The sequence below is a fragment of the Pleurodeles waltl genome, chromosome 9 (assembly GCF_031143425.1).
Source record: "Pleurodeles waltl isolate 20211129_DDA chromosome 9, aPleWal1.hap1.20221129, whole genome shotgun sequence".
In the NCBI taxonomy this organism is placed as follows: Eukaryota; Metazoa; Chordata; class Amphibia; order Caudata; family Salamandridae; genus Pleurodeles; species Pleurodeles waltl.
In genome coordinates, this window is record NC_090448.1 from 1,125,635,708 (window position 1) to 1,125,660,265 (window position 24,558).

General features: G+C 45.3%; 1 protein-coding gene across 1 annotated transcript in view; it reads right to left on the bottom strand.

Annotated features, from left to right (window-relative positions):
• The window catches only part of AQR (aquarius intron-binding spliceosomal factor), a 576,085-nt gene that overhangs the window by 275,109 nt on the left and 276,418 nt on the right, over positions 1–24,558 (bottom strand). Inside the window, exons 21-22 of the mRNA XM_069208869.1 lie at positions 6,619–6,759; positions 3,555–3,624 (exon numbers count right to left, since the gene is read on the bottom strand). Coding sequence (XP_069064970.1) covers positions 3,555–3,624; positions 6,619–6,759 — 211 coding nt within the window. The remainder of the gene's footprint in view (positions 1–3,554; positions 3,625–6,618; positions 6,760–24,558) is intronic.

The following is a 24,558-nucleotide window of genomic DNA, read 5'->3' on the forward strand; positions in this document are numbered from 1 at the left end:
AGACCCCTCCTGATAGGCACATACCTGGGTAGGTAGCCAATCCCCCTCTCAGGGCTGTTTAAGGTCTCTCCTCTAGGTGTTTCCTCAGATTTGGTTTGCAAGATTCCTCCAGGACTCCTCTGCATCCTCTGCTTCAGCTTCTGACCATCGGACCAACCGCAGACTGCTCCTGGTACAGCTGTAACTGGAACAAAGTATCCAGGATGACTCCTGTGACCTGCAACTTCACTCCAGCTCCAGCCAGCATTTGCAACAGATTTCAAGGTGTGCACACTCTAAGAACTGCCTGCCTACACCAAAGGAATCTCCCGCGGAGTGACGGAGTCACTTCCCTGCTTCAGCAGGCACCTCTCAGCGACGACAACCGGTTCTCTGGGACTCATCTCCTGTCGACTGCCGTGATCCTTGTAACAAAGATGGTGGACTGAAGGGACTCAGACTGTCCATAGCTCCAGCTGCCCAAATTTGATGGAGGTAAGAGCTTGCCTCCCCGTGCCACGACAGTACCTCTGTGCACTGCATCTTCTGCAGCTCCTTGGGCTTCTGTGTGTTCCGTTCTTCGTGCACAGTGTAGCCCAGGTCCCCAGCACTCCGTCCTGCGATGCACATTTCCCTGAGTTGTTCTCCGGTGGCGTGGGATCGTCCAGTGTAGTATTGCGACGACCGCACTTTGCATCTCCTTTGTCCGCGTGTTCTGGGACTCCTGTGGGAGCTGCCTGGTCTTCTGAGGGCTCTTTGAAGTGCTGCGAGCCCCCTCTGTCTCCTCAGTCCGAGTTGAGACCCCCAGGTCTCTCCTGAGTCCAGGCAGCTCCTCTTTGATGCAAACAGCGTACTTGCTTGAACCAAGGCTTGTTGGTGGAATCCAGCAACGCAAACAGCCTGCATCCAACAGCTCAACTTGGGACATGTCTTGCACCAAGCAGGAACCCACAGCTATCTTCTGTGGTGGATTTCTGTAGTTTTCTTCCAACCGGAAAATCCACTTTTGCACCTTCTTCCAGGTTGGCAGGGGCTCCTGTTCTTCCTGGACTCTTCTTCGACTTCTGGACTTGGACTCCTCTCTCCACAGGTCTTCAGGTCCAGGAATCCATTGGTTGTTGTTTGGTTCTTGCATAATTCTTCATCATGACTTGTAGTGTGTTCTGATGAAACTTGCTGTACTTTACTCCTGCTTTCCTGGGCTCTGGGGTGGGGTACTTTACTTACCTTTGGTGTTTTCAAACACTCCCAGCGCCCCTCTACACACTACACTTGCCTAGGGGGAAATTCAACATTTGCATTCCACTATTTTAATATATGGTTTGTGTTGCCCCTAAGCCCATTGCAATCTATTGTACTTCCCTGTTTGCACTATTCTATGACTGTTTACTTACCTGATTTTGGTTACTAGTGCATATATTGTGTATAATACTTACCTCCAGAAGGAGTATCGCCTCTAAGATATTTTTGGCCTTGTGTCTCTAAAATAAAGTACCTTTATTTTTGGTAACACTGAGTATTGTCTTTTATTGTGTACAAGTAATGTGTTTAGTGGTATTGCAGGAGCTTTGCATGTCGCCTTGTTCAGCCGTGGCTGCTCTGCTTCAGATACGTCTAGACAGCCTATGCTGCTAGACACTGCCTACATTTCACTAATAAGGTCTAACTGGACCTGTTATAAGGTGAAAGTACCTTAGGTACCCACTACAAACCAGGCCAGCCTCCAACTGGGTGTTCAACAAATGCTTAGCACTACTCTCTGATAAGGCTAAACTGCTTGCCCACACTACCACAAAAGACAGCATTTGGGATTATTATTTTAACCGCTATAAACCAATAAGGGTCCCCTGGACTATTTGCATAGTGTTCGATTACACGCAACACATAACATGAATAGCCAGCTTCCTGCAGAAGTTAAATAACCCAATCAGGTATTAGTCAATTGGACATATACTTTGGGGGAGGGAGGATGGTGAGGGGGGCAGCGCCCATGCACTGGGGCCAGGACAACAGGGGTGATCAGAAAAAAAAGATGTTCTTTCCTACACTAACAAACTCCCCTACTCTGTTTTTGATATAACTTAGAACACTCTCTTATAAAGAGATAGCTGCATGAACCAAAGGTAGTTTTCACAGACTCAATACATCCAATCAGGTTGGATTTCGCAACCTCTATACATCAATCAAAGAACAGTGTTCGAGCCATCGGGAGAGTGTACTAGCTTTATGGGCATCAGGTTTACGGGATGGGGTTGGTGTGATCTACCCACCTTGATGTCAAGTACACAACTGAGGTCCTGACCCACGATCCAAGTACACCCACTTCACCAGTTGTGCCAACAGCACAGTCAGAAAAAAACACTGATCAGTATAAAGGGCATAGATAGACCCCCAGCAGCCCTGGTTCTCCATCCAGTCTCCCTTCTACTAAGAAATATCTGCCCTCCTTTTCTAGCACTACAATAGCTGGATGAAAAGGGATCCTCATCCAGAACCAATTCAATGACCCCCTAGCATACGCAGAGTAACTGGTGGAGGAAACCTGACTACCCCAGCATTTCTGAAAGCCCAGTCCCTTCTGACGATGCATTGTGGGTTTCTTGTAGTACACCCATGTGTACTTCCTTCTATTTATAAGTTGAAAATAGTTTCTGTAGCATCTGTGTGTGGTGTGCATCCCTCTAATGTTCCATGTGCTCAGGGAGAGATTAAATGGATGAGCCATGGAAGTGTTAAACAGAGGTTCAAGCGAAACCCTGTTAGTGCACTAGTGTCTTTGAGAAAAGGATGCTGCTCGTTCCTTAAAGGCAGGTCTCTGAAGCCAGTTACTCCTCATCTAAACAAACTAAAACAGCATCAGTAATAACTAGCCCTATAATGTTTCGTTCTGCACTTAGATCTGATGTAAAATAGTCCTCATGTCATTGCAATATGACTGTCACATGCTCGGTAAGCACACCTCACTGTTAATTTATAGCATCCATGAGATATTAAATACAGGTATGCTAATGAGACTTATTTCTGCCCTACAGACTCCTGCTATTGCAGTTTTGTGATTGTTGCAGAATATGGGTACAGTATGAATCACGAGGCAATGTTGCTATTTCTGTAGAGGTTCTATACTGTCTTGATGTACATAAACATTAATAAACATCTCAAATACAAATGCCTCATACAGGCACGATTAACAAATTATAAAGCTAGAGGATAGGTGTTACATTTCTGTTACAGTTGGAGCAAATCAGTAGAAAACCACAGTCCTAAACTTTCCTCCAATGGCACCCACAAAAGGACACAGTGTGACAGAGCACAGGAAAGCAGAACCCTGCGCATAACTTTCACCTTGTATCTTAAAGCATGATCTCAAACAAACAGAGTGATATGTTGCAGAAGACTGATATTACTGATATCATGCAACAAAGAATACTTCCTCAGCTTTATTGCGGCCTCTAAATTTGACTGATTAATCTCATTATGTTCATATGAAGGCAAAAGACAAATCTATTTCTACTTTGTCCCCCACTTCTATCTAAAGCTAAATCAATGGCTAACTGGGGGTTGAAGTCCACACTTACCATGGTAAGTCCAGGCTGCATGCCAGCTCGAATTGCCTCTGTCTGGGTGGGGGTAAATGGAATGGTGTTCCTGGAAAGAAAAATGTTTAAAATAAATAAAAAAAAGTTAGATTAGATAGAAGGCTAATAGCAGCATAAGGGAACATGGAGTTAGCAATGGTGAAACTGGCACAATGGCAACTGTGAAAAGTGCAGTCCATTATTTGCATTTGCAGCGCTAAGTATGTGAATCTTGGCCGTACTGCAGTGAACCACCTCACCAACAGCATTATTTCGAATTAACTCTCCACCAGGATTGTTTTTCTTTTAAAGCAACTGCTACACCACTACTAATAAAACAAAAAATCTAGAGATTTTACTGAACAACAGATCAACGCCTGCATCCCAAAGATGCTGCACACTGGTCCTCTACTTTGCCATCATCTTTAATGTTCATATACATTAGAATATCTTCACCTACAGACCACACTTTCATTCTTTACATTTATTTCATAATGAAAACGTTACCATAGGATGAACATTTTTATTTTCTGTCTTTCATTAAAAGACAACCAATTACATACTTAACGAAACCCCAAAGATTGATTTAACTGAAAAGCCCCATATAACAATAAAAAAAGCATGAAAGGAGAACTATTACCCTGCTTCCTTGTAGAATATAGAGGTTTCGCTTTCTCAGAATTAATAGCAATACTAGATAGGACAGTTCCGTTTCCCACTCTGTACAGAAAGGATCCCTAAAAGGTAGCTGTGCATTATTGCGCTTCACTTAATCTTTTAAGCCATGAGCTAAGAACTGTTTTGCTTCTGAAGTTTATTTTTGTTTTTCCTTTATCAGCAGAGGAGTACCTCTCGTCAACTGCTATTTCAACCACTGCAACGCTCTCTTTTACTAGTGGGTTTCCTGTGTTGTTAGGAAGTCTTAGAAAGATATTTTTTATGTGGAAGTGTGTGATCTATGTCAATAGATTCCAAGAGAAGAATGAAGGTCAGAGGGCAAACTCCTATGTCGAAAAAGAAAAGAACCTTCTATCGGAGGGACCCTTTCTTTGCAGTAAAAGGGGCAGAAGAGGCCTCAGAACTGGATGGAACCCAATTGAGCACTCAGTAGGGTCTCTCCAAGAAATAAGACCATCACCAGCATTTAATGTCAAGAACCTCACCAGCTGCTTGTTCAGCCCTGAAGCACCCTTTGAAACAGAGGTCTCTTCCACCGACTGAGGATTTACTGCTGAGTGACATTGAGGCATGATGATCATCATCACTGATGTCATGTAGCGCTGCTAAATGCCATCAATTTCAGATTCAACATCAATTTCCTCAACTTTGAAGGTGAAGCCTTCACAGAAGCTCCAAAGCCTAAGCAAATAGGGCCCAACCTATGAAGAGAAATCTTGCCACTGTAGTAGGCATCATACCAGGTACAGATTGAGGACATGTGACAGTCATTTCAAGTCCTATGAAAGGACAGATCAGAGTTGTTTCAGACTGAGGAACACAATCCTCTCAGTAACAAGAATCTATTCCACTACGAATTTCTCATTGTTAATGACATTATGACCTTTCATACTGGTACAGAATGGGGTGGGAGGAATCTTAACATGAACACTGATATCCCACCTCCCTCCAACCATACCTTTGCATTCTATTCTTACTCTCTTGATGGGGCTCCACGACAGCTTCTCATCACATTAGGGTCTATCACAACCCTAACCGACTGTGGATAACATCTCCTGTACTGCTATCCTAGGGGTTCAGCCTCTTTTAATGTTTCAGACAAACCCCCCAATTTATTGCAAGATCTACTTTATGAAAGGTGGAAGTCTTTAAAAGCCCACAGTTCAAGTCTCAGCACATGTGCTTACGCTTCTACAGTATTCTGATAAACAATGTTCACAACACTCTCTTGTTATCAAACAATGGTGTCTCCTTATCTGCTGCTTGTACGCCCTCAATTAAAAGTTAGTGTCTTTTTGTTACAATTTATCAACAGCTTGGATGCCCTTGGCTTTGGTATTACTATACTACATTTTCATATTAGTTTGCACTATTTAAAAACACAATGTTACCTTTTTAAGCTTACTGCTTATGAAATGTTAAGAGCTTATAATGGTTTTAATGAAATTCTGCTTTTCAATCTTGGACAACTAAAGATAATCTGCTGCTTATACAATCTTGGGCAACTAAAGATAATCTGCTGCTTATACAATCAATGAAAATACCTCAAATGAAAAACAACTGTAACAAGTTAATAACTTTTGCTAAGCGTCCCACATATCTGAATGCAAATAATCTGCTGAGTGACATCCAGTCTTTGTTGCGCAAAAAGAGGCAGAAGTCTGGTTCAAATTTTGTTTAACACATTGCACTCAACAGATGTCACTTGGAAAAGCACAAGTGTTTTTCTCCTACTTATAAGAGTTGGAGAGATTGTCTCCTTGTACAGGCAAAAACTGAAGCAACTGTGTAGGTCAGCGGTTATTAACCTTTTTCTGCCATGGGCACCCACTTGAACCGTTACTGGAATCCGGGGACCCTCACCGAGTTATTTTTAAAATCTGGGGACTCCCGGCTTGAGCCATTCCTATCATTTGAACTTCAAAACAATACATAATAAATACAAAACACGTAAACACCAAACAAATGCTCAATTATAAAAAAATATTTGATTCACAAATATTGAAAAAGTGTTCACATTTTCATTTTTGCTTCTTTATTTGTACAAGCCGTATTAATTTTAATGTCTTAATATTGAGATTGGCAACACAGATGTGGACCCCCTGAATAGGCCTCTGAATTTCCACGGATCCTAAGACCAGAGGTTAGGTTATATAGCTCACCTTTTTAAGAAATAATGTAACCCACTCCAAAAGAAGTTTCTGAAAATCCTCCATATTCCTTGTCAACCAGAACTTTTGCCCTTTTGGAAAACCGCCATTTATTCAAAGAACTTTTACAAAGTGCTTTGATGTAATTTACACAATGAAGCTGTCAATGTTCTTTCTTCACATAAACTCAAACAAACATTGTTTCTTAGTTGTATCTTCATCTAGTGCTTTCATACCGTTTGGGCTGATTATAGGGATAAGGACCTCGATTTGGGATGACATGTGGTTCTACAATGAGTGTGCCAACTTCATCGCTTTCTTCTTCATCTTCTTCCTTTCGTTTCTTTCCTTTCCCAGTCCTCACTGGGAAAGTTATCCTAGAGAACAAAATAAACAGGTGGATTCACAAAACATCCCTATGGAGGTGTGAATAATCAGTAAAACTATATATATAAAAATATTCAAATACACAGCTTGCCATTAAATATTAATTTGATTACTGGGTCACTTTTACCTAGCAGCCATTCCAAATTGCAAAAATTAAGTCTATTACTACAGTAAAACAAGAGTGTATGTACCAAAGACAGAAGTACAACAAGAGACAATGAAGATCCTCCACAGTGTTATGTTACTCAAACACAGCAAAAGAGGCAAACCTCAGCCCTCCACAGTACTTCAGTAAGTAAAGTGGGTAGGAACTTTAAACAAGTATTTGAGGATTCTGGGGAGCATGCGAAGGGTGTGGAAGCAGGAGGAGGCGACTGCGTTGACTTGTTGTTTTATGGTCAGTTCGCTAGGTTGCATGCATGGTTTGTTGGCATGGGTGTTGGGTCAAGCTCCTCTGGCGACCAGCTGTGATCCCAAACGGAAGAGACCTTACCGAAGATTAGTACTTCTGTCTTGTCGGAGTTGAGTTTGAGGCAGTTGTCCTTAATCCATTTGGCTATGTTGGTCATGGCGTTGTGTAAGTTGGTTTTGGCGACTGAGGGGATTAGTGCAGTGTCGTCAGCGTAGGAGATTATGTTGAGTCCATGGGATCTGACGACGTCTGCGAGGGGGGTCTTGAAAGCATTGAACAGAATGGGGCTGAAGGATGAACTTTGGGATACGCTGCATATTATCTCCTTGGGTTCGGAGGTGAAGGGAGGCAGCCAGATGCTCTGTGTGCGAGATGTGTGGAAAGAGGCGATCTACTTGAGGGCGTTTTGCCATATGCCAATGCTGTGGAGTCTGTCAATGAAAGTGTGGTGGGAGACAGTGTCAAATGCAGCAGAGAGGTCGGGAAGGATCAGGGTCACAGTTTCTCCATGGTTAATGAGAGATCAGATGTTGTCTGTGGCAGCGATTAGCGCAGTCTCAGTGCTGTGGTTGGCACAGACTCCCGACTGTGAGATATCAGGTAAGTGGTTTTATTCCAGATATTCAGTGAGTTGTTGGTTGATGGCTTTCTTGAGTACTATGGCCAGGTAAGGGAGCAGGGAGCTCGGTCGATAATTTTTTAGATCGTTGGGGTCAGCGTAGGATTTCTTTAGAAGGGGTCTGACCTCTGCATGTTTCCATTTACCCAGGAAGGTTGCGTGGAGATAGAGGAGTTGATGATGCTGGTGGGTTCTGTGCTGATTGGGTTGGTTCAAAGGTTGAAGAGATGGTGGGGCTGGGATCAGTGGGTGCCCAGGAGTGGATGGAAGACATAATGGCCGTGATGGTCCGAGTGGTAAGCAGAGACCAGTCGGTGATAATTCGGCTGATGTGCTCTGGTTGGTTGAGGTTGTGAGCTGCGGGTCACAATTGTTGTAGATGGTGGCAATCTTGCTGTGGAAGTAGTCTGCAATGGTGATGCAGAGTTGTTGGGAGGGGTGGATGGTGTTCTCTGTAGCTGTCAGGTTAGATAATTCCTTGACTATTCTGAAGGGCTCCTTCATGTGGTTGCCCACAGTGTCTGTGATGGCTGCTTTCTTAGCTTCCTTGATGCACAGATGGTAGCTGCAGAGGGCTGTTTTGTGAGGGGGTCTGCTGGAAGAATTCCTTGTGGTGCGCCATTATTTCTGGAGACTGTAGCAGTTGTGCTTAATGGTTCTGAGCTCAGGGGTGTTCCAGCTGGCGTGTTTTGTGGTTTTGTTAGTTTTTGCTGGTTTCAACTGTGCAATTCTATCGGTGCAGTTGGTGATCCATGCAGAGAAATTCTGGGCAGCTTGGTCAAGATCTGATCAAGCTTCGGTTTGGGTGGGCCTCAGGGCCTGTGTCCACTGTATCTCGGGTATCTTGCTTCAGCTGCGGTGGGAGGAGCTATGATGTTTGGTGATGGTGTGCCGAGCATTGGAGATGGTGAGGTGAACGATGACATGGTCGGTCCAGGTGAGATCTGAGACATGGCTGAATTTGATTCTGTTGCTGGCGGTGAAGATGGCATTGAATGTGTGTCTGGCCTCCTGCAAGGGTTTGGTGATCGGTTGGGTGAGGCAAATGCTGTTCAGGTTCCCTAGAAGGGTGTTGGAGTTGGCATTGTAGGGGTCTTCTACATGGAAATTGAGATCACCGAAGAGGACGTAGTGGTAGGAGTTGATGGCTCAGGGGGCAATGAGGTTAGAGATGGTGTCACAGAAAGCCGTCAGGGGCCTGCTGATCTGTATACAAGGGTGCCCCTTATCGTGGTCTTAGAGTCTGTCTTTAGTTGGAAGTTAAGGTGTTCCATGAGAGTTGTGGGGTTGTCATAGGTGACGGTGCATTGGATGATTTCGTTGCTTGAAGATGATGACAATTCCCCACCAGGTTTGTTGGTGTGGTCTCAGTGTGTCATCTTGTAGCTTTCGGGGGTTACGGGGACGATGTTTGGGTCTAAAGAGGGGTTGAGCCACGTTTCGGTGATGAAGGCAACATCAGGGGGAGGGTGGAGATGATGTCCCAGGCTTCCGTGGCATGTTTGCAGAGGGATCAGGCGTTGAGCAGGATGCATTGGAGCGGTTCCAGGTTGTTTGGTCCTCTGGACAGCTGCTGCGTGGGGTCCAGTGTGGCCAGGCAGTCCTGTGTTGCATGAAAAGTGGCTTGAGAAAGACCCTTTCAATATACGTCTTGTCACATTCAGTACATTTATAGGGTCTTAATACTGTGTGGCATGGCTGGGTATCTGTAAACTGTCATTACCATAGAAAGAACTGTCACATTCTGTACATTTAAACAGTTTATTGCTGTATGGACATTCTGATGTCGTGATAGCCGAGACATTTCCTTGAAAACCCAGTTGCATAGAGTACATTTATATGGTTTGCAGCAGGTGTCATTTTTCTGATGCACCACCAGACGACCCTTTTAAATGAACATCTGATCACAACCACTACATTTATATGGTATTATCCATCCCTGTGTGGGTTTCATGGTGCATCTTCAGATAGCCCTTTGTAGTTTAGGTTTTCTCACATTCAGAATATTCATATAGTTTCTTGCTATTATGATTTCTTTAATCGGCCATCAGTTGTTTTTCTTCGATGAAAGCTGTTCACATTTATTAAACAGACAAGGTGTCGTCGTCCCAGCCTCTTTGTGGTCTAACAACCGCCACTTTAGGCTGAAAGCATGGTCACATTGAGAACATTTATATAGACTGCTCACCAGTATGTTTTGCTGTTTTGTTTTAGCCCTCCATTTGTAGTGAATGCTTTGATACATTAGGAACATGTGTCTAGTTTCTCTCAAGTGAGATTTCACTGATGTACCCGCAACTGTGCTCTTTTAATGCAAACCTTGTCAGTAAAAGCACCTGCACAGTTTCTAACCAGGGTGAATTCCCAGATGTATCATCTGCTGACCCTTTCTAGTGAGAGACTTCGTACATTCAGTATGTTTATATGGTTTCTCCGTATTGTGGAAAGTCTGATAACAGATTAACCTTCGGCACAAGAGCCTTGTAACATTCAGTACATTTATCTGGTCTTTCAGTAGCAGGGGCGGCTCCTCCATTAGAGTAGAGGAGCGTCTCCCCGCCAACTAAAATGTCCCCAGAGATGAAAAATAAAATGGTAATAAAGTAAGTTTATTACCATTTTATTTTTCATCACTCCATCACGAAATGAGTGACAGGACAGGGTGGGGCCTGCTGACTGGCAGCAGCAGGGAAGAGTGGTGGGCTGCCCGTCCACTAGATTAAACTGTGCATGTCTTTTAGGCCGGCTGTCTTGTGATAGCCAGCCAGACATGCACAATTTAAACCTCTCAGCCCAGCTGTCTTAGACAGCTGGTTTGCGAGCAAGCACAGGCCTCCAGTGCCCTTGTGAGCACCGAGAGAGGCCGCTATGTCCAATCCTGGCACTTCTCTCATGCTGGTTAACATCATGAGAGCAGTGCCAGGAGTGGTTAAGGGAGTTGGCTGGGGACCATGTTGGAGTCTCGATGCAAAAAGAGGACTAAAGCAAGGAAGACGTGTCGTCTGATGCATCCAAGGTAAGTGTCTTTTATTTTATTATGCAGTGCATGTACTCATTTGCCCAACAACTACACTTTCGGAGTTGCCAGTCACCACTGCTCACTAGTGTAACTTCTTTGATGTATTATTAGATATCACTTTATTTTGTAAGCTCTGCTGCATTTACCTGATCTCGTACTGGTGTGACTTCCCTAATGTATAACCAAACGTTCAGATATGTGTCCCTTTTTTGCATGAAAGCTTTGTCACAGTAAATTAACAGCGGTTCAAACTCTGTGGTATTTATGGTGGTATGACAAATTACCCTTTTTCATGAAACATTAGTCACATTCACCACATTAGGAAGGTACCAAGTAAATTTAAATTTAGACAGCAGAAGTCTGAGGACAACTGGTGAATTACTTTATGCACAACTGTTAGGAATTTAAATTTGACTTTCAGTGTCAGATAATGTGAGAAGTCTAGGAACAGAGAACTATGACCAGGCTTTAAGTCAAAAAGCAAAACCACACTTGTATTCTGGACCAACTGTAGGTAAGGCAGGACTCTTTCTCCGCTCCAAAATGCTGCTTCTGTTGTCATGCAGACAAGTTTAGAGCAGTGACTAAAGGAATGTGTAATTAAGGGCAATATTCTAAAGAGTACCTTCAAATGGAAAAAAATAGTACTAGAACTTAGTTTGTAGAACATTAAGAGACAGCCTTTGGTTCCAAACTGACCTAGATGGGGTGCGTTGCATGTCCATACTTGCTGAACAATAAACCGAAAACCTCAGTAGAAAGTTGATGGATGTCACCACCGCCTTTATTCTTAGAAGAACCAAGAGGAAATCTGCAAACATTCACCATTTTACTGCTGCTAAACGGTGGGTGAGGTGTGGTGAATGTAGAAAGCAGGCTCTTTATATACTGGACTAAAACGAGGTACACTGTGTATAGAGTCCGAGCAAAGTCCTATTGGTTTACAGATGCACAAATTATAACACTAAATGCTCTGTTTTGTGGTAGTGTGGGGCGAGCAGTTTAGTCTTGTTAGAGGGTAGTACTAATCATCTGTTGTACTCACAGAGGCAATAATGAGACACACACTCGAAGAATAAATCCAAGACCAATTTAGAAAAATTACACATTTTTCTGTAAAATTTGATACCAAGAGCTTTGTTATCAAGTAAGCACATTTTTTAATCTCGATTTTTACAGTTAAGTTAAATGTTCACTTAAATGTGTCTTTACGCAGCAATCCTTCGCTATTGGGAAGAAGGCATATGTTGCATGCAATTATTTACAATTGGTTTCTGGGGGTCTCCTTTGGGACTTAGGGTCGTAGTGGGCCATGATCCAAAGTAGCACCAAAAATTACTTGTTACCTGCCTGGGGCATCCGGGTGCAGAGGTGCTGGTCAGTTTGGTAGCTTTGAGTGCTACGTCGGTGGAGAGAGGGGGAGGCACCTGGAAACAGGATGCAGAGGGGGACTTGGGAACAATCCCGGGAGCTCCCAATGTGAGGCTCAGTTTGCAAGGGAGTAAGAAAGCAGTCGGTTCTCTGGTAACTGGGCTGGGGCTCTTGGGTGCAGCGCAGATCGGTCGGCTGAGCTGGGCGTGTCAAATGTGCTTGCGGTTGTCGGTCTCGCTGGTTGAAGGTGTAAAAGCAGGGCAGCTGCACCACTCTAGAAGTGGGTCCCTCTGGTGCTAACGTCCCTTTTTCGGCTGCTCGGTCTCGGTGCAATGGGAGTCCTGATTGGACTCATACGGTTTGGCTTAGTGCAGGGGGTCCAGTGTACCGGGTATTGGTGCTGTGCATTTCCGGTTGATTCTGGCATCTTCACACTTGGTGGGTCGACAAGCCTGAACTTCTGGGGCACAGGCATCTCTTCCTGGGAGGCTGCAGCATCGGTCTGGATGGGGAGCTGCAAAAGCAGTGGTGATTTGCAAAGGGCTGACAATCTACCAGGGTTCTTGGCACGTGCTCAGCTGCAGGACGAGTCACTTTGTCGCGACTGTCGAGACTGGTCAGGCAGGCAGGGTTTGGCCCCAAAAGTCCACAGCAAGTCTTCTGTCTTCGCTTTCTCGCGGCTCTTCTTCGTCTTGTGATCTTCTGGATTTGTCGAATCAGAGTTCCTGGCATCAGGGATGACAAATACTCAATTTAGGGGCGTTAATGGGAATGACAGGTAGTAGCCAATGGGCTACCTATCTTTAGGGTGACTACACCCTCTATCTGACATGGAAAGTGGGCATAACCCTGAACCAGTGTGTCTAATTCCACCAAAACCAAGATGGTGGAATTCGAAGTTGTGTGTTCACATCATGTAGCCCTCCTTAGGGGTGGAACTGTTCTGATCGGGAACAAGCCTACTGACTAGCTAATTTTCCCACCTGTCTTGGTGCCAAATGGGCCCGGGCAGAGGGGTGGCATCTCCACTGACTGGGAAAGTCAGGGTCGCATAACAAAAGCAACTGAGGCCTTCAAAGCCTCCTCCCTTGATATGCTGATAAATAGCCATCCTGTTTGACAGAGGTGGCAACATCTGGCCCAGAGTAGGCTTTGTTTCTGACCTCAGAATGTAGGCTCTCACCACCAGGGAGACTGAAACTCATCTGAGGTGGCAAGCTGGTCAGGACCAGTCAGTCAGCACACTAGTAGCTGGTAGGTTTTGAGGGGGCACCTCTAAGGTGCTCTCTGTGTGCAAGTCATAGTAAATACAATACTGACATCAGTATTGATTTATTAAGACGAGGTGTTTGATACAAAACACCATAGGTTTCATTGAAGCCATTATGTAGCTGGGAAACTCATTTTGACCAGTGCCCAGTACATACCTTAATATGGCTTCCCTGTTCACTTCCGATACCTAGCAATAGAATTAGACATCACAGGGGCATATCTACTCATGCAGTTACACCCCTACATATAGTATAGCGCACCCTGTCTTAGAGCTGTAAGGCCTGTGGTGGGGTAACTTACTTATTCTGCATGCAGTGTCTGCAGGCATGGCACAAACAGGAGGTGTGCCGTGTCGTGTTTTCACTTTTCTCTGCCCCATGTCACGCAGCCTGCAATGGCAGTCTGCACAAGTGTGCTAAGTGATTCCTTAGGATGGCACAATACATGCTGCAGCCCTTAGGGATCCTCTTTAGTAATCCAAGCTCTAGGTACCAGGGGTACCATTTACCAGAGACTTACATGGGTGATAAAGGTATTGTCAATTGGGGAACAGCTGTATAGTTTTTTGGGAAAGATCTGGCACTGGGGACCTGGATAGCAGGAACCTAGTGTACTTGGGTCAAAACTGTATCAGATACCAGGAAAAAAGTGGGGATGACCATGTCAAAAAAGAGAACTTTCCTTCAGTGAATGCAATTGGTATACATCAGGTTCTTTCACTACACCCACTTACCTGCTACTTAGATGCCCAAAAAGAGGCGGTGTGGTTGGAGACAATGCATATGTTCTCAATTTGTCCGGTTACTGTCCAACAGGCTAGAGGAATCAAGCAGTGCCAACATGTCCATGGTAGCCCACATGGAGCTCAGAATTTTGAGCATGTGCCCTAACCAGGGCTACCTCATAAATTAATTGCAGCTCCTAGCAACAGAGGGAATGCTAATGTTAGAGAGGCAAAATTAGCACACACTTTATTTTAGCCAGTCCCCGCTGCTTAGTGGTCCACAACTTCACTTGCTGGACTGAAATGCCATCTGCTGAGACACTACTATGCGCCCTGACTTTACATATCTAGACATGTTGTTTGTTCATCTGGCTTACTGACCTGGCCCACTCATCAGCGGACCTCACTAAGGATATGGTCTTTGTTACCCTCTTGGATCAGGCTGCCCTGTCCTTGAGCTCCTGGGGTGTCCGCTTACTTTTATTCCTACTTGTTTGCCTCCGTCTTCCTTTCACCTTTGAGTGGGAATTGCTGAATGAATGTAACTGCAAGTTCAATAAACTTGCAAATGTATATTAATTTATTATGATCAACGGTATGCACGTACCAAAGGAAAAAGAGCATCTTATTAGAATCACATTCTCTGTATCCTATTTATAGTAATCAGAGGTTGTATAGCATTACTGGTAAAGTTTGTAGATATCATGTCATTGAAACCATTGTGTCTAAAATCAGCAATTTGCAGGCATCTGATAACATGATCTAATTTAAAAAAAAAAAAAAAACAATCACAAACCACAAAAACATAGCTATCAATTTTAAAATATTTTCCATCCATCCTGTTTGTGGCAAGGAAAGAAATGTTTACTTATTTACATATTTATTGACAATCCATGCTCCTTTATCTAGAATAATTTTGTTGAATATTTTTTCTCTACTCAGCACTTGGACATATAACAATTTTTTTTTTCAATATATAAAAGTTTGCACTATGAAATCATTTTCTAAATGTAGTGCTAAAAAATAATAGCATTGTTCAGAAGAAGCACAGACTTATTAATAAAGCACACGTTTTTACTCCAGATGAGTGTTTATTATATTTGATGCTACTGACTGTGTATGCTTGTTGCTTACAATTCACAGCATGAAATATAAACATACACTTACAGGTGGAAAAAAGAAATAGGGGTTAACATACCACTATAATACACCCAAAAAAGGCCAACTGCCAAGATCCTTTAGAAGGTTATGAGCCTGCAAAGATGATCTGCAAAGCCATTTCAACGTATGCCAGGGGGTATTTTATTCCTTATAATCTATTGCCACATCATCAACCATCAGCAAACCACTTAAATCATTGGATTCTTGCTTCTCCATAAGAAGCAGAACATATATTTGCAGTCATGAAGAATACAAGTAGAATTAGAGCAAATTAAATGTACCAAAAAGCAGTCAGTAGATCAAAAAATGCAGTAGTTCAGAATGTGTAGAAACATGTCGAGATTTCAACTTTCCTTTAGTGACCTATGACATGCAAACAATTAACTTGTTGCCATAAGTCTCCTTTTTGCTGATACCTGTTCATGTTAGAAAAGATGATAGACCAAAAGTGTAGGAAGTTGGCTCTGTATGCACTATTTCAAAGAAAGGAATAATATGCACAGAGTCCAAGGGTTCCCCTTAGAGGTAAGATAGTGGCAAAAAGAGATAATACTAATGCTCTATTTTGTGGTAGTGTGGTCGAGCAGTAGGCTTATCAAAGGAGTAGTGTGAAGCATTTGTTGTACATACACCCAGGCATAAATGAGGAACACACACTCAGACAGTTCCAGGCCAATAGGTTTTTGTATAGAAAATGAAAATGTCACTTACCCAGTGTACATCTGTTCGTGGCATCAGTCGCAGTAGATTCGCATGTTTTGCAATAGCTCGCCATCTGGTGTTGGGCCGGAGTGTTAGAAGTTGTTTTTCTTCGAAGAAGTCTTTCGAGTCACGGGACCAAGTGACTCCTCTTTTTGTCTCCATTGCGCATGGGCGTCGACTCCATCTTCGATTGTTTTTCCCCGCAGAGGGTGAGGTAGGAGTTGAATTGTAGTAATAGTGCCCATGCAATGGAGTGACTAAGTATGCACCTATTTAAGGTTGAGATGATACATATATAAATAGTTGAAGGTAACTTCCAAACTGCTACAGGCTCCCGGGGAGGCGGGTGGGCACATGCGAATCTACTGCGACTGATGCCACGAACAGATGTACACTGGGTAAGTGACATTTTCAGTTCGATGGCATCTGTCGCTGTAGATACGCATGTTTTGCATAGACTAGTAAGCAGTTATCTCCCCAAAAGCGGTGGATCAGCCTGTAGGAGTGGAAGTAGTCTGAAATAATGTTCTTAATACGGCTTGACCTACTGTGGCTTGTTGTGCGGATAACACGTCTACACAGTAGTGCTTGGTGAATGTGTGAGGCGTAGACCATGTGGCTGCCTTACATATTTCTTGCATTGGGATGTTTCCTAGAAAGGCCATGGTAGCACCTTTCTTTCTGGTTGAGTGTGCCCTTGGTGTAATGGGCAGCTGTCGTTTAGCTTTAAGGTAGCAGATTTGGATGCATTTAACTATCCATCTGGCTATACCTTGTTTTGATATTGGGTTTCCTGCATGAGGTTTTTGAAATGCAATAAATAGTTGTTTAGTCTTTCTGATGTTCTTTGTTCTGTCAATGTAATACATCAATGCTCTTTTGACATCTAATGTATGTAGTGCCCTTTCAGCTACGGGATCTGGCTGTGGAAAGAACACTGGAAGTTCCACTGTTTGATTTAGATGGAACGGTGAAATAACCTTTGGCAAAAATTTAGGATTGGTCCTTAGGACGACCTTATTCTTGTGTAGTTGTATAAAAGGTTCCTGTATTGTAAACGCCTGAATCTCGCTTACTCTTCTTAGGGAAGTAATGGCGATGAGAAATGCCACCTTCCAGGTTAGGAACTGTATTTCGCAGGAGTGCATGGGTTCAAAAGGTGGACCCATAAGTCTAGTTAGGACATTTAGGTTCCATGAAGGAACAGGTGGTGTTCTTGGTGGTATAATTCTCCTAAGGCCCTCCATGAATGCTTTAATGACTGGTATCTTATATAGGGAAGTTGAATAGGTAGTCTGCAGGTATGCAGATATTGCTGCAAGGTGTATTTTAATGGAAGAGAAAGCCAGGTTAGATTTTTGTAAGTGAAGCAAGTAACCCACTACATGTTCTGGAGTTGTGTGTAATGGTTGTATTTGATTAATATGGCAGTAGCAAACAAACCTCTTCCATTTACTTGCATAGCAGTGCCTGGTGGATGGCCTTCTGGCTTGTTTTATGACTTCCATACATTCTTGGGTAAGTTGTAAGTGCCCGAATTCTAGGATTTCAGGAGCCAGATTGCTAGATTCAGCGATGCTGGATCTGGGTGTCTGATATTTTGGTTGTGTTGTGTCAACAGATCTGGCCTGTTGGGCAATTTGATGCAGGGTACTACTGATAGGTCTAGCAGCGTTGTGTACCAGGGTTGCCTTGCCCAAGTTGGTGCTATTAATATGAGTTTGAGTTTGTTTTGACTGAGTTTGTTTACCAGGTAAGGAAGGAGAGGGAGAGGAGGAAAAGCGTAAGCAAATATCTCTGACCAGTTCATCCATAGGGCATTGCCTTGGGACTGTTTGTGTGGGTATCTGGATGCGAAGTTTTGGCATTTTGCGTTCTCCTTTGTCGCAAACAAGTCTATCTGAGGTGTTCCCCAGAGTTTGAAATAAGTGTTCAGAATCTGGGGGTAAATTTCCCATTCGTGGACCTGTTGGTGATCTCGAGAGAGATTGTCTGCGAGTTGATTTTGGATCCCTGGTATAAATTGTGCTATTAGGCGAATTTGGTTGTGAATTGCCCAACGCCAAATCTTTTGTGCTAGCAGGCTTAACTGCGCGGAGTGCGTCCCCCCTTGCTTGTTTAGATAATACATTGTTGTCATGTTGTCTGTTTTGACGAGAATGTATTTGTGAACTATTATTGGTTGGAAAGCTTTTAGTGCTTGAAAAACTGCTAGAAGTTCTAGGTGATTTATATGCAGTTTTGTTTGATGTACGTTCCATTGTCCTTGTATGCTGTGTTGATCGAGGTGTGCTCCCCACCCGGTCATGGAAGCATCTGTTGTTATTACGCATTGTGGCACTGGGTCTTGGAAAGGCCGCCCTTTGTTTAAATTTATGTTGTTCCACCACAGAAGCGAGAGGTAAGTTTGGCGGTCTATTAACACCAGATCTAGAAGGTGACCCTGTGCTTGTGACCATTGTGATGCTAGGCACTGTTATAAGGGCCTCATGTGCAGTCTTGCGTTTGGGACAATGGATATGCATGAAGACATCATGCCTAGGAGTTGTAGTACCATCTTTGCTTGTATCCTTTGTGTTGGATACATGCGTTGTATGATGGTGCTGAAATTTTGAATTCTTTTTGGACTTGGAGTGGCTACTCCTTTTGATGTGTTTATTATGGCTCCCAGGTATTGTTGTACCTTGCGCGGCAGAATTTTGGATTTTGTGAAATTGACGGTGAACCCTAGTTTGAAGAGGGTTTGTATGATATGATTTGTGTGATTTGAGCACTCTATTAACGAATGGGCCTTGATTAGCCAGTCGTCTAGATATGGGAACACATGTATTTGCTGCCTTCTTATGTGTGCAGCGACCACCGCTAGACATTTGGTAAAGACTCTTGGTGCGGTTGTTAATCCGAAAGGCAGTACCTTGAATTGGTAATGTATTCCCTTGAATACAAACCTTAGGTATTTCCTGTGCGATGGGTGTATTGGTATATGGAAATAAGCATCCTTGAGGTCTAAAGTTGCCATGTAGTCGTGTAGTTTTAGCAATGGCAATACTTCTTGTAGTGTGACCATGTGAAAGTGGTCTGATTTGATGAAAGTGTTCACTACTCTGAGGTCTAGGATTGGTCTCAGCGTTTTGTCCTTCTTTGGTATCAGAAAGTACAGTGAGTAAACTCCTGTGTTTATTTGTGTGTTTGGCACTAATTCGATTGCATTCTTTTGCAATAGTGCCTGCACTTCTATCTCCAGGAGATTGGAATGGTGTGTTGTCAAATTTTGTGCTTTTGGTGGTATGTTTGGAGGGAATTGTAGAAATTCTATGCAATAACCATGTTGGATAATTGCTAGAACCCAAGTGTCTGTAGTGATTTCCTCCCATGCTTTGTAATAATGACTTATTCTTCCCCCCACTGGTGTAGTGTGGAGGGGGTGAGTGACATGTGAGTCACTGTTTAGTAGTAGGGGTTTTGGGGCTCTGAAATCTTCCTCTATTCCTAGGGAATTGCCCTCCTCTATATTGTCCCCAAAAACCTCCTCTATACTGTCCCTGGTAACTGGACGGTGTTGCTTGTGAGGTGCTGGCTTGTGTGCTCTGACCCCGAAACCCCCCTCGAAAGGGTGTTTTACGGAATGTGCTGTAATTGCCTCTGCTCTGCGGGGAGTAGAGTGCGCCCATGGCTTTGGCAGTGTCCGTATCTTTTTTGAGTTTCTCAATCGATGTGTCCACTTCTGGACCGAACAGTTCTTTTTCGTTAAAAGGCATATTGAGAACTGCTTGTTGAATCTCTGGTTTAAATCCAGACGTTCGGAGCCATGCATGCCTTCTGATAGTTACAGATGTATTAATTGTCCGTGCAGCTGTATCTGCAGCGTCCATGGAGGAGCGGATCTGGTTGTTGGAAATGGTCTGTCCCTCCTCAACCACTTGTTTTGCCCTATTTTGTAAGTCCTTGGGCAGATGTTCAATGAGATGTTGCATCTCTTCCCAGTGGGCTCTGTCATAGCGCGCAAGTAGTGCCTGGGAGTTGGCGATGCGCCACTGGTTTGCAGCTTGTGCTGCGACTCTCTTACCAGCTGCATCGAACTTGCGGCTTTCTTTATCTGGGGGTGGTGCATCTCCAGATGTGTGGGAGTTGGCCCTTTTCCTAGCTGCTCCTACAACGACAGAGTCTGGTGTCAGCTGTGTAGTGATGAAAACCGGGTCTGTAGGAGGGGCCTTATACTTTTTTTCCACCCTTGGTGTGATAGCCCTACTTTTGACCGGCTCCTTAAAGATGTCTTTTGCGTGCCGGAGCATACCAGGGAGCATAGGCAGGCTTTGGTATGAGCTGTGGGTGGAGGAGAGTGTGTTGAATAAAAAATCATCCTCGACCTGTTCTGAGTGGAGGCTTACGTTGTGAAATTGTGCTGCTCTAGCCACCACTTGAGAATACGCGGTGCTGTCCTCTGGTGGAGATGGCTTCGTAGGGTATGCCTCCGGACTGTTATCTGACACTGGGGCGTCGTATAGGTCCCATGCGTCTTGATCTTGGTCACCCTGGCTTATGGTGGTGTGAGCTGGGGAGTGTGATGGAGTTTGTGCTGGCGAGACGTTAATCACGGGCGGAGGAGAGGGTGGTGGGGTAACTCTTTTCACCACTTTTGGTTGTGGTGTCTGTTCAGTTTGGAACTCCAACCTTCTCTTTCTTCTAATGGGGGGAAGGGTGCTTATTTTTCCTGTCCCCTGCTGTATGAAAATACGCTTTTGCGTATGGTCTACATCAGTTGATTGTAGCTCTTCCTCAAACCTATGCTTTTGCATTTGGGAGGTTAGCGAGTGCTCTTCTGTATAAGAGCCTGAAGCTGGGTCGCTTGCAGTTTGTTTCGGCACCGAAACCCTGTCTGTGTGTTTTTTCGGCTCCGAGGTGACTTTTTTCTTTTTCGGGGCCGAAACCTCTCGGCGTCGATCTTCTTCGGTGCCGCTGTCTCGGCGTCGAGCCGTGTCCACACCGGCATCTCGGTGTCGAGGCTTGTCTCCAGCACTTTCTCGGTCCCGAGAAGGCTGCGTGCCGGTGTCTCGACCGGAGTCGGACGATCTCGGCACTGTTTGGGCCTTTTTCGGTGCCGACGGTCGGTCACCGAATTTATGGGTGGAGCCATGGCCTGATGGCAGTGGCGTCCCCTGGGCCTTGTAAATCTTCCTCTGTGTTGTTTTCGACGTCTTACTCACGGTTTGTGTATCGTCGAATCCTTCGGAGTCCGATTCTTGGATCGAGAAGGTAGCTTCCTCTTCTTGTTCCTCGAACTTTCGGTGGGTTGTCGGCGCGGACGCCATCTGAAGTCTTCTGGCTCGACGGTCTCGGAGTGTTTTTCGGGACCGGAACGCACGACAGGCCTCGCAGGTGTCTTCACTGTGCTCAGGTGACAGGCACAGGTTACAGACCAAGTGTTGGTCTGTATAGGGGTATTTATTGTGGCATTTGGGGCAGAAACGGAACGGGGTCCGTTCCATCGGCGTTCTTCAGCACGCGGTCGGGCCGACCAGGCCCCGACGGGGGATCGAAAAACTACCCCGAAGGGCACCGGAGCTCTTCGATCTTCGATGCGGTGTTGAATCTAACTACGCCGATCCCGAACGCAACAATACCGACGAAAATCTTCCGAAATTAGCTATCTTTCCGTTCCGAAACTCGGAGCGACAGGAACACGTCCGAACCCGATGGCGGAAAAAAAAAATAATCGAAGATGGAGTCGACGCCCATGCGCAATGGAGACAAAAGGAGGAGTCACTCGGTCCCGTGACTCGAAAGACTTCTTCGAAGAAAAACAACTTTTAACACTCCGGCCCAACACCAGATGGCGAGCTATTGCAAAACATGCGTATCTACAGCGACAGATGCCATCGAACATATATTTTCTTAGTTTATTTTAAGAACCACAGGTTCAAATTCTACAAGTAATATCTCATTTGAAAGGTATTTGCAAGTAAGTACTTTAGGAACTTTGAATAATCACAATAGCATATATACTTTTTACATAAAACACATATAGCTATTTTAAAAGTGGACACTGCAATTTTCACAGTTCCTGGGGGAGGTAAGTTAAGGTTAGTTCTTGCAGGTAAGTAAACCACCTACAGGGTTCAAATTGGGGTCCAAGGTAGCCCACCGTTCAGAGCAACCCCAAAGTTACCACACCAGCAGCTCAGGGCCGGTCAGGTGCAGAGTTCAAAGTGGTGCCCAAAACACATAGGCTTCAATGGAGAAGGGGGTGCCCCGGTTCCAGTCTGCCAGCAGGTAAGTACCCGCGTCTTCGGAGGGCAGACCAGGGGGGTTTTGTAGGGCACCGGGGGGGACACCAGTTAGCACAGAAAGTACACCCTCAGCAGCACGGGGGGGCCGGGTGCAGTGTGCAAACACGCGTCGGGTTTTCAATAGATTTCAATGAGAGACCAAGGGGTCTCTTCAGCGATGCAGGCAGGCAAGGGGGGGGGGCTCCTCGGGGTAGCCACCGCCTGGGCAAGGGAGAGGGCCTCCTGGGGGTCACTCCTGCACTGGAGTTCCGATCCTTCAGGTCCTGGGGGCTGCGGGTGCAGGGTCTTTTCCAGGCGTCGGGATTTTGGATTCAGACAGTCGCGGTCAGGGGGAGCCTCGGGATTCCCTCTGCAGGCGTGGCTGTGGGGGCTCAGGGGGGACAACTTTGGTTACTCACAGTCTTGGACTCGCCGGGGGTTCCTCCCTGTAGCGTTGTTTCTCCACCAGTCGAGTCGGGGTCGCCGGGTGCAGTGTTGCAAGTCTCATGCTTCTTGCGGGGATTGCAGGGGTCTTTAAATCTGCTCCTCTGGAAACAAAGTTGCAGTCTTTGTTGAACGGGGCCGCTGTTCTCTGGAGTTTTTTGGTCTTTTGGAAGCAGGGCAGTCCTCTGAGGATTCAGAGGTCGCTGTTCCTGGGGAAAGCGTCGCTGGAGCAGTTTTCTTCTGAAGGGGGGAGACAGGCCGGTAGGGCTGGGGCCAAAGCAGTTGGTGTCTCCGTCTTCTCTGCAGGGGTTTTTCAGCTCAGCAGTCCTCTTCTTCGTAAGTTGCAGGAATCTGAGTTCCTAGGTTCAGGGGAGCCCCTAAATACAGAATTTAGGGGTGTGTTTAGGTCAGGGAGGGCAGTAGCCAATGGCTACTAGCCCTGAGGGTGGCTACACCCTCTTTGTGCCTCCTCCCAAGGGGAGGGGGTCACATTCCTAGCCCTATTGGGGGGATTCTCCATCTGCAAGATGGAGGATTCCTAAAAGTCAGAATCACTTCAGCTCAGGTTGCCTTAGGGGCTGTCCTGACTGGTCAGTGACTCCTCCTTGTTTTTCTCATTATCTCCTCCGGCCTTGCTGCCAAAAGTGGGGCCGTGGCCGGAGGGGGCAGGCAACTAAACTAGCTGGAATGCCCTGTGGTGCTGGAACAAAGGGGGTGAGCCTTTGAGGCTCACCGCCAGGTGTTACAGCTCCTGCAAGGGGGAGGTGATAAGCATCCCCACCCAGTGCAGGCTTTGTTACTGGCCACAGAGTGACAAAGGCACTCTCCCCATGTGGCCAGCAACATGTCTCGAGTGTGGCAGGCTGCTAGAACCAGTCAGCTCACAATGGTAGTTGGTTAAGGTTTCAGGGGGCACCTCTAAGGTGCCCTCTGGGGTGTATCTTACAATAAAATGTACACTGGCATCAGTGTGCATTTATTGTGCCGAGAAGTTTGATACCAAACTTCCCAGTTTTCAGTGCAGCCATTATGGTGCTGTGGAGTTCGTGTTTGACAGACTCCCAGACCATATACTCTTATGGCTACCCTGCACTTACAATGTCTAAGGTTTGGCTTAGACACTGTAGGGGCACAGTGCTCATGCACTGGTGCCCTCACCTATGGTATAGTGCACCCTGCGTTAGGGCTGTAAGGCCTGCTAGAGGGGTGACTTATCTATACTGCATAGGCAATGTGAGGTTGGCATGGCACCCTGAGGGGAGTGCCATGTCGACTTACTCGTTTTGTCCTCACCAGCACACACAAGCTGGCAAGCAGTGTGTTTGTGCCGAGTGAGGGGTCCCCAGGGTGGCATAAGATATGCTGCAGCCCTTAGAGACCTTCCCTGGCATCAGGGCCCTTGGCACCAGGGGTACCAGTTACAAGGGACTTACCTGGATGCCAGGGTGTGCCAATTGTGTAAACAAAAGTACAGGTTAGGGAAAGAACACTGGTGCTGGGGCCTGGTTAGCAGGCCTCAGCACACTTTCAAATTAAAACATAGCATCAGCAAAGGCAAAAAGTCAGGGGGTAACCATACCAAGGAGGCATTTCCTTACACAACACCCCCCCCCCCCCCCCCAAACGAAAGAGGATGAGACTAACCTTTCCCAAGAGAGTCTTCATTTTCTAAGTGGAAGAACCTGGAAAGGCCATCTGCATTGGCATGGGCAGTCCCAGGTCTGTGTTCCACTATAAAGTCCATTCCCTGTAGGGAGATGGACCACCTCAACAGTTTTGGATTTTCACCTTTCATTTGC